The 14,800-nt window shown below is 34.4% G+C and overlaps 3 protein-coding genes across 3 annotated transcripts; 1 reads left to right on the top strand and 2 right to left on the bottom strand.

Annotated features, from left to right (window-relative positions):
- The first annotated feature begins 568 nt into the window (after positions 1–568).
- On the top strand, positions 569–2,472 carry LOC127076232 (40S ribosomal protein S9-2). The gene is made up of 3 exons (XM_051017828.1): positions 569–737; positions 840–1,221; positions 2,084–2,472. Exons 1-3 carry the CDS (start codon positions 710–712, stop codon positions 2,265–2,267), a joined length of 594 nt encoding a protein of 197 aa, XP_050873785.1. The 5' UTR covers positions 569–709; the 3' UTR covers positions 2,268–2,472.
- Positions 2,473–4,580: 2,108 nt separating this feature from the next.
- Positions 4,581–5,312, bottom strand: LOC127138016 (uncharacterized). The gene is made up of 2 exons (XM_051064422.1): positions 4,985–5,312; positions 4,581–4,936 (listed from the first exon to the last, which is right to left on the bottom strand). Exons 1-2 carry the CDS (start codon positions 5,310–5,312, stop codon positions 4,581–4,583), a joined length of 684 nt encoding a protein of 227 aa, XP_050920379.1.
- A 4,863-nt stretch (positions 5,313–10,175) lies between these two features.
- On the bottom strand, positions 10,176–13,229 carry LOC127076233 (zinc finger CCCH domain-containing protein 62). The gene is made up of 9 exons (XM_051017829.1): positions 12,916–13,229; positions 12,741–12,835; positions 11,988–12,102; positions 11,850–11,911; positions 11,684–11,735; positions 11,479–11,590; positions 11,225–11,323; positions 11,005–11,132; positions 10,176–10,907 (listed from the first exon to the last, which is right to left on the bottom strand). Exons 1-9 carry the CDS (start codon positions 13,083–13,085, stop codon positions 10,406–10,408), a joined length of 1,335 nt encoding a protein of 444 aa, XP_050873786.1. The 5' UTR covers positions 13,086–13,229; the 3' UTR covers positions 10,176–10,405.
- Positions 13,230–14,800: the final 1,571 nt, after the last annotated feature.

The following is a 14,800-nucleotide window of genomic DNA, read 5'->3' on the forward strand; positions in this document are numbered from 1 at the left end:
AGAAAGATTGATTTTTGGAATTTTAATTTTTTTTTTTTGGAATTTTTGTGGGTTTTGGATGAAGATTTATGAAGCCGATGATGAATGTGAAGATGAAGAAGGATGAAAAAGATGAAGATAGATAAAAAAATATATTAGATGTTGATGGTATACCGTTATAATTAATAGACTCTAAAAATCTAAAAAGGTATAATTCGTTAAAAATATTAAATGGTTAAATGGTTAAAATTAAAAAAAATGTAGGATGAACATTCAAATATATTATTTCACCTTTTTAAAGTTAAAAGTTAACATAATAGATTAAATTGAATGATAAAATAATTTTTACAAAACTAAAAAAACAATATTTATTAAATAAGAGATCAAAATAAATCATTAAATTAAACATTAAACCTAAAATTTATCATAACCATTTCATTCAATATACATATATTTGTGTTTATAAAATAGAAATACGGAAGTTATTTGTGTCATATATACCAAGGAAATTCATATGTGTAGACTTGGGCCGGGCTTTAAACCACACTGGAGTAGATTATTCATGTTTGGGCCTAGGCCCGTTTCAACTCAAAACCATTTAAACCCACCGAAAACTATTAGGGTTTGTCACCATCATCCCTTAAAAAGCCAAAACAGAACGTAACACAATTCTTCTACTCACAGGCGCGAGATCAACGAAGAGCAACCCTCTGCTTGGCCGAACAGCACCATGGTTCACGTCTCCTTCTACCGCAACTGTAAGTCTCTTTCGATCTACACCTTCGATAACTCTAAACTCATCGTATCAATGTTTTTTCTATAGATTTCAAAACCTAATCCTAATTTCGTTTATGATCTAGATGGGAAAACATTCAAGAAACCTCGTCGTCCATACGAGAAGGAGCGTTTAGACGCTGAGTTGAAGCTCGTCGGTGAGTACGGACTCAGGTGCAAACGTGAACTCTGGAGAGTGCAGTACGCTCTCAGTCGAATCAGGAACAATGCTAGAAACCTTCTCACTCTTGATGAGAAGAATCCTCGTAGGATTTTTGAAGGTGAAGCTTTGCTCCGAAGAATGTTTCGTTATGGGTTACTTGATGAGACACAGAATAAGCTTGATTATGTTCTTGCTTTAACTGTTGAGAATTTTCTGGAACGTCGCCTTCAGACACTTGTTTTTAAATCTGGTATGGCGAAATCTATTCATCATGCTAGGGTTCTCATCAGACAGAGGCACATCAGGTTTAACCCTCAACCGTTATTTAATTTAATTTATAATTGTTGCTGATTTTGAATGGTGGTCTCTAATAGGTACCCAGAGTTGTGGTTATTTACTCATTTATCTTTAGATTATAAATAGTATTGTTAGGGACTTAGTTGATTTTAAATAGTTGTAATTTGGGGATTTAATTTATTAAAAAGTTATTGATTATAATAACCAACATTACACACTTATGGTCTCAAAGACCATTTCATCGACATTGGGATTTTTGTGATTTGTTTTCCTTTTGTGTTAATAATTGTGTTGTTGTTCTTTGCACATGATCTGTATCATTGTTTGGAGTTGATTTTAGCATCTGTTTGATTTGATTGCAAATAATAGTAAATAGTCAAATTTTAGCATCCTTTTAATTTTTAATTCTAAATTATAAGATTAACATACTTATTTGATACTGTTTCTTAAACAGAGTTGTCAATCCTGGTGGATAGCTTCTCTATCCTGAAGCTTTCTCTATTCTAGATAATTGGAATGCCGAGGAGCCAGACAGTCTGCGATGAAATCGAATGTTTAAGGTTTTAATTGGGATGCTTTTGAGCAATCATGTCGACATCCCGCTCTTTCATTCTTGATTGCTCAAAAGCATCCCAATTACAACCTAAAACAAGTGATTTCACAGTCTGGCTCCTCGCAGGTCCTCTCTCCCTGGATAGTGGTGCACTCTCTCCCTGGATAGTGGTGCAATCGGATTGATGACTGACTCTGACTAAAATACCCAATACATATTTGTCTTGTTTTACTATTTCTTTCTTTTGATTTTCGAGTAGAAACTCAATTTGCAAGAAATAACCTTGGGATTGAGTAATTTTGGTCTTTGTTTTGTAGGGTTGGAAGACAGGTTGTTAACATCCCATCTTTCATGGTGAGAGTTGACTCACAGAAGCATATTGACTTTTCACTAACAAGTCCCCTTGGTGGTGGACGTCCTGGAAGGGTGAAGCGAAAGAACCTCAAGGCTGCTGCCAAGAAGGCCTCTGGTGGTGATGGTGATGAGGAGGATGAAGATTAAACTACTGTTGTCTTAGTTGAATTCTCTAGTTAAGTTAAATTTTGTTTTTGCGTTTATGATTATGTCCCTAGTTTATCATTATTGACTGCTATACTTTTTTGTTTTGTTCATGCTTGGTTCTGTTTTGAGAATGTACTTTGTTTTGAGAATGTACTTTGTCTGAAATCTTGTATTGTTTTTGGAACAATAATATTGTTACTCTAAATATTTTGCTCCAATTTATTTCCATACACCAAAGGTTGTCGTATATTTAATGAGTAATAGAGAGCTAACAAAAAGGAGAGATAATTCAAGGATTGTGAAAAAAAATATTTTATTTTTCAGTTATAAGCTTTATTTTTCTTTGTATTTTTCTAATCGACACTATAAGAAAAACATTTCTAATAACATGATTTTGTGGCGTGAAAAATATATGATAAAAAAAAGCCTGTCAGGTTATCATGTGGATTGTTTCACTGAGAATCAATTGTATTAAAGAGTTAACTAAGAATGAGTCTCAGGGAGTAACAGAAGCTGCTATTGTTTGTTCAAATTTATCCAAACCATAATGTTCAGAACAAAAGAATATGGAATGTTGATTCCTTCAAAGACTTTTATGTTAATTCCTTTTATATGTGCATTTTAGCAAGGCAACAAAAAGTGGCATGTCTAAGGAATTGACTTAGTCGTTCCAATCAATGTGGCAATCTAAAGATCTATAAAAAATAGGCGTTTTTGGTTGGCGTGCTTGATGAACATCATTCTATCGCTTTTTAGTTTATGATTTTTTTTGTAAGTTTGGTATTTTATCTATGGTTTTGAGGGGAAATGAAGAATTGGACTGACTACTGATGGTCCTAGGAATAAAGTGGAACTCTGAGCAGCAAGACAGGGAAATTATTGGTGGTTCGTAACAGCAGTTAGAGTCGTAATTTCTCTAGAAAGTGACGCCTTTTCTTTTCTCGAGATGAAACTACGGGTGTAACACTCACATATAATACGTGTCTAGAATACATATTCTATATAATGTAATTTTGGTACTAAAATGCATAAGTTTATCGGCAATTGTGTACATATATGCATGCCCATAATAAACTACAATTATGGCACAATATATACAAAGGTTCCTAAAATGAAACTATGAACTAGATCATTCTCTGAATTAATGATCTCAAAATAGATATCTACATAGCCGAACGCCATCCAAAATATCAAATAGTCAAGGACATCAAACCATTTTGTCCTATCCCTTCACCTGTACAGAACTTCCTGAAAAATATCAACAAATATGAGATGAGATAATTATCTTAGTGAATTCCCTATCTTATGGGTTCACTCGGCTCTTCAGGGTTTCAAATCGATTCCTAACTTAAGTCAAGAAGGGGGAAGAAGACTTAACTCGGATTCTAAATGGCATTACAAGGAATTCATAATGGCAATATCGGGTTCTAAATGTGGTCTTTGGTATATTAGAAATTTTAATTCGGATTTGATGATAGCCCGGTCGCAAATCAATCTTCGAGAGCACAAAGACTCATTTCAATTGATCTAACATGTCGTCTATCCTTGGTAGGGGATACTTGTTCTTAATGGTGACTTTATTCAACTAGAGATAGTCAATACATAAATGCATACCATCATCCTTCTTCTTTATTGGTAACACTAGAGCTCCCCATGGTGAATCACTAGACCGAATGAAGTGCTTATTCAACAACTCTTCCAATTGTTTCTTTAATTCTATCAGCTCGAGTAGTGTCATACGATACGGAGAGACAAACATTTGGGTCATCCTCGATATCAGATCAATAGAGAACTCTACTTCCCTTTCAGGGGAAAATTTCTTTAAATTCGCAAACTATAAGAATTTGTGTAACCTTCAGATCGTCACTTCATTCCTTGGTGAGAACCAAGAAAACAATCTTTTCCTTCTCAAACAAATAATTAACCATACCAATCGTACCCTCCAAGATAGTAGTTAGTATATCCTTCGGAGTAGCTTCACTAGATAGAATGATAATCATCCTCTCCTCATATCCAATAAACACCGAATTGGCAGAAACCCAATTCGTTCCCAAGACTACACCAACTTGTTAAAGGGGTAAACATATGAGATTAATCTGAAAAACTCTATCATTTACCGACAGTGAACAATTTTCATAAATCAATGGTGTTTCTACAGCATCATTCATGACAGTAGTTGCCACCATGGAAGGAGATAAGGGAATCGCTTTCAAACCAAGATGATTCATACATTGAATCGATATAAAAGAGTGTGTTTCTTAACGATCAATCAATACAAGGATGATCATTTAAGTGACACGTACCAGCAATAAATTAACTGTTACCCTTATCCTTCTTTGCATTCAAGGTATAAACCCTAGCAATACTCTTCCCTTGTGCTTGAGCATTCTTCTGAGGACAATCTCTAGCCATGTGTCCTTCCTTATGACATGTAAAACACCTAAATACACCTCCGACACATTTCCTGAAATAAAACCTCTTACACACTTGACATTGAGGAGGTTGGGTAGATTTTGCATTCATCAATGTTTTTCCTTTGAAAGATTGAGGTATGAGCCTAAGCTGATGACTCGGTCTTCCTTGGTCCTTCAGGCCAACTCTGTACTGGTCCCTTTCCTCTCGAACCTTCTTCAAACTATTTCCAGCCACATAACATTGTCTCAACAACTCTGCATAAGTAGTAAACTATCTCTAAGAAATACTATGAGAGATTTCACCCTTCAATCCAAATAGAAACTGATCAACTTTCCACTTCTCATCTGGTGCATACATGGCTTTCCTGGAGTAAGCATCCATATCCTTAAACTTTTCAGCATAATCAGCTGTTGGCATATTGCCCTGCCTAAACGGATGGAATTCAAACTCCTTTTGGGTTCTCAAGGTGCTTGGGAAATATTTGTGCAGAAAAGTAATCTTAAAATGTTCCCAATCCCTGGGTACTCCTTGATTAGTCATAAGAGTCGAAACATTTTTCCACCATCTGACAGTAGGACCCCTCATCATGTGAGAAGCAAACACAACCTTATCATCTTCACTAAAGTGCATTATCTAAAAAATACTCTCTATGTTGGTTATCCACTCATGAGCTTTCATAGGATCTAATCCATTATTAAACTCGGGAGGATTCATATGAAAAAGTCCCAGAAACTACTAGTTGCAGCTTCTGGTGGAATCACTTGAGGGTGAAGACCACTATTCAATTGTTGCATGAATTGGTTTTGTTGTTGTTACATCTGTTATACAAATTGAGGCCACTAAACTCCACCACTCTCAACTGCTGGTTCTGAATTTGATTCTGAGTTCTAGGCCTACCAGGACCTCTGCATCTGTCAGCCCTGATCTTAAACGCCATACAACTAGAATTAAGTTAATCAAGCTCAATACTATAAATATGACACCGAGAACAATGATGACAATACACATATGAGGCAGAAAGAATAACTCGTGATATTTTACGTCTAGGTCGAAGATTCGACCTGCTCTGATACCAATTTTAACACTCACATATAATACATGTCTAGAATACATATTATGTATAGTGTAATTCTGGTACTGGAATATATAAGAGTCTATCAGTAATAGTGTACATATATACATGTCCATAATAAACTACAACTATGACACAATATATACAAAGGTACCTAATATGAAACTAAGAACTATATCATTCTCTGAATAATCTCAAAATAGATATCTACACAGCGGAACACCATCCAAAATATCAAGTAGTCAAGGACATCAAACCATCATGTCCTTGCCCTTCACCTGTACAAAACTTCTTGAAAAATATCAACAAATATGGGGTGAGATGATAATCTCAGTGGGTTCCTTATCTTATGGGTCCACTCGGCTCTACATGATTTTGAACCGATTCCTAACTTAAGTCAAGAAGGGGGAAGAAGACTTAAGTAACACAGAATTCTCGCATTGTATAGAAACATGTCACTTTACTTCATATAACTTAAAAAATCACTATTCAGATTCACGGAACATTGATTCCCGATCGAACCTACGTCTAGGGCAAGGCTCGGTTCACATATGCTCGTATGATTCGACTTTCATGTGGATATCAGGTTCTCCATGGAACTCGAACCAACTTCAAGAATCACCATCCGTATGGTACGCTAACCCACTTTGAGTATCTTTCATCGTATGGGACTCGAACCCACTTAGGTGTTGATGACTTATCAGCAAGTGTACTGATAATGTCGTAGTAATAAAAAAGACCGAATACGCGGGAACTGCTATTTAACAAGATAAAATTGTGCAATGCGTAGAAAATACTAAATTGGGGGGGGGGTGTCAGGTTTCAAATGCAAAAAGAAAATAAAGTTGTTTGACAGTAAGAAGAAAGTGATCAGGTTGTGTATAGATTCCTCTATTTCTCTATTGTTGATGTTCGATGCATTACATGAATGATATTGTCACTATAAACCCATGGAGAATTAACAAAATTCTATAACCAATCCCTTGCAATATAGATCACTAATCACTACTCGGAGTTTCCTATCCTTAGTCCACTAGTGTAAGCAAGATTAGGCAGTGCAATAGAGTATTAATTTATAAGCCACTACTCGGGGACTCCTATCTCTATTTAATCAACATAAGCACAATAATTTCCATAGGTCCAAACATATAATAATGGTCAGTATCCCCTATGTGCCCAAAATCATATTAAAAGAGCATCTCAGATAAAAATCATTAAGAATAAGGTGCAATTGGATATAATTATAGATTAAATTACTCATGTAATATCAAATCAAACATATGTGTTAACAATATCAAAATAGTTTCATCAAACACAACCTAACCTAGAGAAAATTAGTTATTCATGATTCAAATTACAATATCAAAATCAATTAAGGATGTTTGCATAAGAGATCCCTTGAAGGATTGGTCTAAAATGGCTTCAAATGCTCTCAAAAATCATTTTTGGTGTCGTAAACTTGTACTTCTGGTGTAGAAATTTGTAACCCTAAAAAAAGTACCAACATTCCCTTTAAAAAGCCTTCAGAATATGTCAGAAAAGGCCATAAAAATAGGTCATCGCGCGTGTGATGACATGCATCGGGCGATGCAACTATTACTTCCTTATCGCTCGCGCGATGCTACGCGTGATTATTCCAGTAGTTGCACGCTTTTCTCCCCTTTTCAGCTAATTTCACTAAGTCCCTATACCAAATGTAAGCTTTAAGAAAAGACAATTGTTGATTAGACACTTTTGTCATCGCTCTCTCACTACTACTAGTATTCATAGTAGGAACCTCCATCTCAAACTGAATCTTCTCCATAATAGTTTCTAAATGCCTCATCCTCAGGTTTTTATTCTTCTTTCCCTGTTAGAAATCACTAAAAGTAATACATCTATGATTGATGAACTTCGATCCTTTAAGTTCCACTACCAATAGCTCATAAACCTTCATTCTTCTTGGATACCTTGAAAACACAATCCACAACTTTACCATTAATTTTATTGGGCTTTATTTGATGAAAAACAAATTTTTGGTGACCTTCAAATAAGAGTAGTTTTCATATTTCCTACTACAAACCATCATACGTGTTTGGAAGTGTATTCCTATAAATGAACATATGTCAATCAAGTAAGTTGTTTTTGCATCATCCTTACCCCAAAAATTCAATGCAACTCAGTGGTAAAATGTCTTTTTATCGCTTGTATTCAGAAAAAACTCATCAAAGTACTCTGAAAAAACCTATATGCATTCACCATGCCTTGACCTCAAATCCCACAGTTTTTTCTTGTCATTAAAGTCTTCATTGGATGATGATGAATGAACAATAACATTGGAACCTTCTAAAATATATAAACCATATATTTTTGACCCTTTAGCTATAATCAAATCACCATGTGTAATATCCTAGATCACCAAACATGCTTATGGATAACTAATGTTGCCTGAGTACTGAAACATACCTCGCATTGTGAAGAAGAAATTAACGATCATCATAAATTTTAAGCCTAATCGTACCAATAGCATAAACCTTGAAAGCCTTATTGTCATCAAAGAGAAATATTTCACCTTGCTCTAGCTTCAAAGTCTCAAAGTATTCTTTTCTTAGACACATATGATAAGAGCAACCTGAGTCCATCATCTAACCTTCTTCACTCTCCAAAATCGACATTAATATTGCACTGACACTCTCATAACTATCATCATATGAGACAACTACAATCCGAATAGAACCATTGTCCCTCCTCTCGGGACAATCCCTCGTGATGTGACCTGGTTTGTGACAAGTTAATCATTTTACCTTTGATTTGTACATCTCTCTACACTCACTTCCTCCTCTTAATACTCTCAAATCTTAACCACTATAACCAATCTTTAAATCTCACATTTGAAAATTCTTTGGATCTCACGGTCGTCTGGACTTCATCCAAATACATTGATTACAATAAAGAAGAGAATCCTTAATGAGCTCAACAAGAGTAGAATTTTGTCCTTATCTTCAATCTTCGCTTCAATATTCTCTATATCATCAATAATCTTGTGAAATTTTGCCAATTGCTTCACTATGGATTTATCCTCTACCATTCAAAATGAGTATAGTTGTTGTTTTAGACACACCTAGTGGACCAAAGACTTTGCCATATATAATGATTTAAGTTTTCTCCACATCAAATTCGTGGTATTTTCCCTGGTGGCTTCTCTTAGACCTTTATCCATGGGGTACAAGATAATAACACATTTGACCTTATCTGTCATCTCGATCTTGTCTGCTTGTATTAGGCGTGTAGGCATCGATGCATCGCCCCTAAATGCTTCAATCTTATTTTCTCACTTGAGATTTTAAAGAATATTACAACAAACTGTCACATGCATGACCCTTTATGAGGAGTTATGTCGGAGGAAATGCACGACTCTTTTGTGTTAGAAATTTGAGATAATGGAATTGATGACTTAAAATGATTGAATAAAAGATGAAGATTTCTTGTTGAAAACAAAAGAGCTATGCAGCTAATAGGAGGAGAGCTTGGAAGTTGACGAGGAAAGCAATGTATCATTGAGAGTAACCCTTAATTTAGGAGTAGGGAAGGCCTTCAAAGCAAAGAAACACAAGCCCCGCTATATAAGAGTCTTCTAAATTATTAAAGAAGTAGGCTTAGTGCTCTCCTAGTTGACATTACCACCCTCGTTATCAATGTCATATCTTTGTGGTGTATTTCATGAATTCCAACTCAAAAATAATATTTTAGATCATTTCCTACATGTTTCCTTTGAGACATTAGAATTAAAAGCATATCTCACTTTCCAACCTGGATAGATTCAAATTGTGGATCTTAGTGTTAAGATCACCAAAAGTCCAAATTTTTCTTTTGTGAAATTTACTTGGAAAATTCTAAAATTTAATTAGGAAATATACTTGATTAATATTTTTAATTTCATTATCATCATGTGTAATGGTTAGAAACATTTATAAAATAGAATTCAAATGAGAAAATAAAGAACAGTTTGGTATTTTAGCACTTCTCATGCATGTTATTTACCCAAAATCTAAGTATCAATCAAGTATGCTAGGAGTTGGGGTTTATGATGAATGTTAATAAATTGTGAAATATGAGAAATTGAATAAATTAGGAGAAAATGTTAAATTATAAGTAATTTCATGTTTTAAATTGATCATTTTTAGTATTGAAAACTAAGTTAGTTTTATGTTGAAGTATGAATGTTATTTAGTAGATGAATTTGAGAAAATGAAACTTGAAATCAAAATAGTATAATCCACTCCCTAAATTCGCATGGGATGCATATCTTATTCATAACTATCTTCATATATATTTTTGATATTTTCAAATATATATATATATATATATATATATATATATATATATATATATATATATATATATATATAAAAGATAGTGTTGCGATAAAATAAGAGTTGGTCTAGTGGTGAAGATTTGAGTCTTGAGAGTATGCTCCTTTCAAGATCTCATGTTTGAAACCTGTTAGGTACTAACAATCCTCGTAAAAGAACATTTAGTTTTAATACAAAAATATCTGTCCTGAGAGAGGATAGACCACACAACATGGATTGTAGAGCAAAATTTAATACCAAAGCATCGATGAAATCATAAGTCACTAAAAAATTTTAGTTCATGATTTCCCTTAATCTCTCTAACCATGTAAGAACTTGCAGTTATCTCCAAAATGGCATCTTCCCCTAGCAAAATGTCGGCAAAACTGTTTTTGCTGATAGCTTCCTCGGTTCGGGAACCCTGCATGCATGTGATTTGCATTCTCCAAACTCGGAAAAAAGTTATTTGCACTTGCCAAAGGCTTCCTTGGATAAAAAGTTTTCTCTGCAATGTTGTTTGTGTCAACAATGGAAGGATGGTATCTCTCAATACTAATCGGTTTGTCTCTGAAATGGTTGACTGCGGAATGGTAGTTTGCACTAAAAGATGAATTTCCTGAATTTCTGAACTGGTTAGATCCCATTGCGACAGTTCGAGAATCAATTGATTGAACATGCTGTTCAGTTAGCACTGCTGGTTTAGGTACACTTGCAGATGTTGAAGTAATGAATACAGTTTTTGTTTCTTGAGGTTGATTTTGTGACTTTGAAATGGATGAATGTGATTGCAATTGGTTCTTTCCTGAATCCTTTTTCGAGATCCTGAATGTGTAAAAATGGCAAGGAACAAAGTGAGTATTTTCATATTGATAGAAACTTGCAATACAAGATACATAAAATCTATAATCATAGGAGGTACCTATTTTCCTTCATTGATTTTCTCAGCTCCTTTTCTTGTATCCTTGCTTCCCTATCTGCCCTAGCAACGAATCCCCGAGAGTGTTTTTCCATTAACATTTTCCGCCTTTTCTCTTCATCTTCCCATCTCTGAAATTAAAGACAACAACATTATGAACATCGAAAGAAAAACACAATGACATCAGAAGAAAAAAGGAATAATTGCTGCACAAGTGAGGAACCTGTCTCAAAGTCTTCAACCGATAAAGGTTTCGACCCTTTATCAGTAGAGGATGAAGGGGAGGTAGAGGCTTCTCTCCCTTGCTCCAGAGCACTTCAATCTGTATCAGGAAAGGAAATTAGATGCATAAGAATGAAAGAATGTTTCAAACATAAACTCCATAAATTATTGTATCACAATTCTATTTCGCAAATAACTAATTCGGCATAAGAATAGAGTCTATTTAAGAGAAACTATGTAAAAGCAATTCCTGACCGTAAATGTATGCTGTTGTTTGGCAGCGCCATAGCTTTCTTTCACTATGCGGCCTGCAACAATCCTTGTGCCACACGGTGGACCGCCACCACTCCTCGATGCTATGTTGAACCTGAAAAAACAAATTCAGTTAAGGAAAACTTTTTCACTGGCATCATTCATGGGATGGCATTATATTGATAAATAAACAGACATAACAGCTTACATTTCATACACATTTTGCTCAAACAGAACAACATCACCAGTGCATGCGTCACCTGCATAAACCAAATTGTTCTCAGATTTTGAAGGCTGAGATAATGAAAAAGATAAGAAGGCCTATAGAGTTTGAAAACTATAAGCATAATTTAGAAAATTATAAGCATACTCACCTTTACAATTCAAAACAAAGCTATGAGGCGGGTATTTTTTCTCCCCTCCACCATTTATAATCCTGAAAATCTCTCGTAATCAGAAAAACCATACAGTTATTAAAAAAGACAACTTTTTTTAAGAAAATAAATAATTACTCTTGATGCTCCTTTATACGCTGGATAAGTGTGTCCTTATTTCCAGTTAACCTCAGACCATTCTTCTTCAAATACATCTTGCATTGGTCCACTTTAAGTTTCTCTAGCAGTCCATCTGTAAACCGAAAACAGCGAGAGAAACCCTGAACATCTCTAATTTACGATTACCAAAAATCAATCTCGGTATTTGAAATTATCTGCACTCAATAAGTTCTATCTTGGTATTTGAAATTATCTGCACTTATCTACTTGCATAAGCACTTGCGTGAATGTTTGAGAAACACTTGTGAAAACAACTTTCTCATGCACAATTTTTAGCCTATTTCCCTAGGCTCTTTACACGCGATGAATAATGAAAACAGCTTATAGAAAGAACTTATCCATAAACATGTATATGACTAAGTTGTTTATCTAAACAAAGTCTAACTAGTAACTACTCAAGGCTTGTATACATAAGGTTATAGATAATTATCTAGGGTTTGTTTGAATCGACTTGTTTTAGTTTTCTAATCTCATAAGCATTAATGACCATTCTAGAGAACTTATCAAACCACCTTATGACATGTTCATAAGCAATCCAAGATCGCCCATAAAAACTGCTTATAGCTTATTAGCTTATGCATAAGCAATTATATAATAAGTGCTTATGCTATAAGCGCTTAATTAACTTGTTTACCCAAACAGCACCCTAATAACAAAGTAACCATCTTACAATACCCAAAAAGAGGAATCATGAAGAGAAAGGAGACAAACCCTTTATTAGTTTCTGAACTGTTTCAGAATTTTCATCATCAACAGAAACTGCACTGATCATCTCAGCAGTAGCCAGACCCTTATCATCATCAATGCTGAAAACACCCAATTAACAATAAACAAAAGGTAAAAATCAAAATTTGAATGATAGGGTTAAATGGGGTATTGATATTACCGATTTTTCGCCTTGTTCGTGAGTGAGAGGTTGGAGAAGCTTCGATGGGTTTCTTCGAGCATTTCGAAATCGGGGTCTTCTTCGGAATCGTCCCATTCTGAAGTGGAGTTGGATCCTTCACTATCGATGATGATTTGGTGAAACTTGAATGATGAATCTTTGGTAGCCATTGAAATGAATCGGTCAAGAGACTCAGCAGAAGAAGAGTGTAAGTAACCTTTTGGGTTGTCGACCGTTGCAAATTTAAGGTTTGAATTTCTCACACCACTAGCACCAAATTAATACAGCAATTTTTTAACGTACTGATTGCACAAATTTTTATAAAACTTATTATTTAAGATTCTTAAAGAGTATGTCGAGATTTTTCATAATATTAAATTTAAAAACTACTTTGAGAAAGTAATTATTCTTTAGAGGAAGAGTAAGAAAGAAGGTTTTACATCATGTTGAACTGAAATCGATGAGTCTTAGTAATGACTTAAGAAAAGGTGATTTTTTTTTTTTTTTTTGTTAAATATTTGTCAATTACCTATTTATTTTTCGAGAAATGATAATTTGACGCACAAGTTTAATATCAAATTTCGACATCAATACAGTTTGGGGGGAGAACCTCAATACAATTTTATTGTTTGTCTTATCATTTTCGTTTTCATTTACTTTTGTGGCAAATGGTGATTGCCACACATGAAGACTATAACAGATTGGTGAAGTTGGAAGATTCAAGAAGCCTGAGTCGAGTAAAGATTACACATAAGAGTTTGACATTACGCTGCATACAAGTTAAGATTCAGATAGGAGATTTATTTTTCTCATAATTATTATGAATAAGTGATTGTATGAACTCTTGCAATATTTGTCAAAATTAAAAGGAACAAAACAGGTTCCAATCGGAAACTATTTTAATATGCAAAGCTAGTACGAACGTCGAACCACTATATATTTGGTGTACTCTCTCTCTCACACACACACACACACACACACATACATGCACACACACATGCACACGCACACGCATACACTTCTGCATTTAATTTTCGTAGGATATTGCATGCTTAGGTTTTAAACTTTTAACGTAGTTTATCATTTTTTAATTGGTGGCAATATATTACGTAAGATTAGGTTTTGTTATAATTGGTGTCTAATCGAGCTTTAGTGGTGATTAAATTTTGAGAAATTGTTGATGTTAGAATTCATTGATATTGAATCATTGTATAAACACACCTCGTTAAATATACAACTGAATTAATTAGTTATCTTTTTTATATCATCATAAAACCATCTTTTGTATTTTTGGATTGGTTAAGTGTTAACGTGATCAACTTTCAACAAACGTATAACCTTCACTTTTTCGCTTTAAACCTTCTGTGCGCATTTTTGAAAAATCTCTGATATTCAATTTTGGAGAATCGGTTAAATTTTAGAATTGTTTTTAAAGGGTCTATTCAACCCCCCACCCCCCCTTCTAGACCGTTTCATTACTCCATATTCTCACCCAACAATTGGATTCATAGTCTGGTTTTTTTATTAAGCCTAATTGACTCCTAAAGTTTGAGAATATGGCGGACGATGACGATCCAAATGGAGCGTATAATAGAACACCTATTTTCAAATGGGAAAATTATACTTATTAGAAATAGATCATGTACACACACTTACTATTAGTTGACAAAAATTTGTGGTGCATCGTCATCAAGGGACCATTTATCCCCACGGGCGATAATGATGTTGTTAAACACATAAAAGATTGGACGGATGATGAAACCAAAAAATGCTTCATTTAATTTGAAAGCGGGGAACATACTTATCTCCGATGTAATTGGGAAAGTATTCTACTCAATTTCATATCATACGAGTGCTAAAGGTATGCGGGGCGCTCTCCAAACTC

Source organism: Lathyrus oleraceus, chromosome 4 (assembly GCF_024323335.1).
Source record: "Lathyrus oleraceus cultivar Zhongwan6 chromosome 4, CAAS_Psat_ZW6_1.0, whole genome shotgun sequence".
Taxonomy (NCBI): domain Eukaryota; kingdom Viridiplantae; phylum Streptophyta; class Magnoliopsida; order Fabales; family Fabaceae; genus Lathyrus; species Lathyrus oleraceus.

What these genes read in the sequence shown, in the direction of transcription:
- LOC127076232 (XM_051017828.1), top strand. Translation starts at nt 710, where the DNA reads ATGGTTCACGTCTCCTTCTACCGCAACT. An exon ending in CGTCTCCTTCTACCGCAACT is followed by an intron (nt 738 to 839) that starts GTAAGTCTCTTT and finishes TTTATGATCTAG; the next exon opens with ATGGGAAAACATTCAAGAAA. An exon ending in ATCAGACAGAGGCACATCAG is followed by an intron (nt 1,222 to 2,083) that starts GTTTAACCCTCA and finishes TTTGTTTTGTAG; the next exon opens with GGTTGGAAGACAGGTTGTTA.
- LOC127138016 (XM_051064422.1), bottom strand. Translation starts at nt 5,312, where the DNA reads ATGCACTTTAGTGAAGATGATAAGGTTGTGTTTGCTTCTCACATGATG. An exon ending in GTTTCTATTTGGATTGAAGG is followed by an intron (nt 4,937 to 4,984) that starts GTGAAATCTCTC and finishes CTACTTATGCAG; the next exon opens with AGTTGTTGAGACAATGTTAT.
- LOC127076233 (XM_051017829.1), bottom strand. Translation starts at nt 13,085, where the DNA reads ATGGCTACCAAAGATTCATCATTCAAGTTTCACCAAATCATCATCGAT. An exon ending in CTTTGTTTTGAATTGTAAAG is followed by an intron (nt 11,736 to 11,849) that starts GTGAGTATGCTT and finishes TGGTTTATGCAG; the next exon opens with GTGACGCATGCACTGGTGAT. An exon ending in GGTTGAAGACTTTGAGACAG is followed by an intron (nt 11,133 to 11,224) that starts GTTCCTCACTTG and finishes CTTTAATTTCAG; the next exon opens with AGATGGGAAGATGAAGAGAA.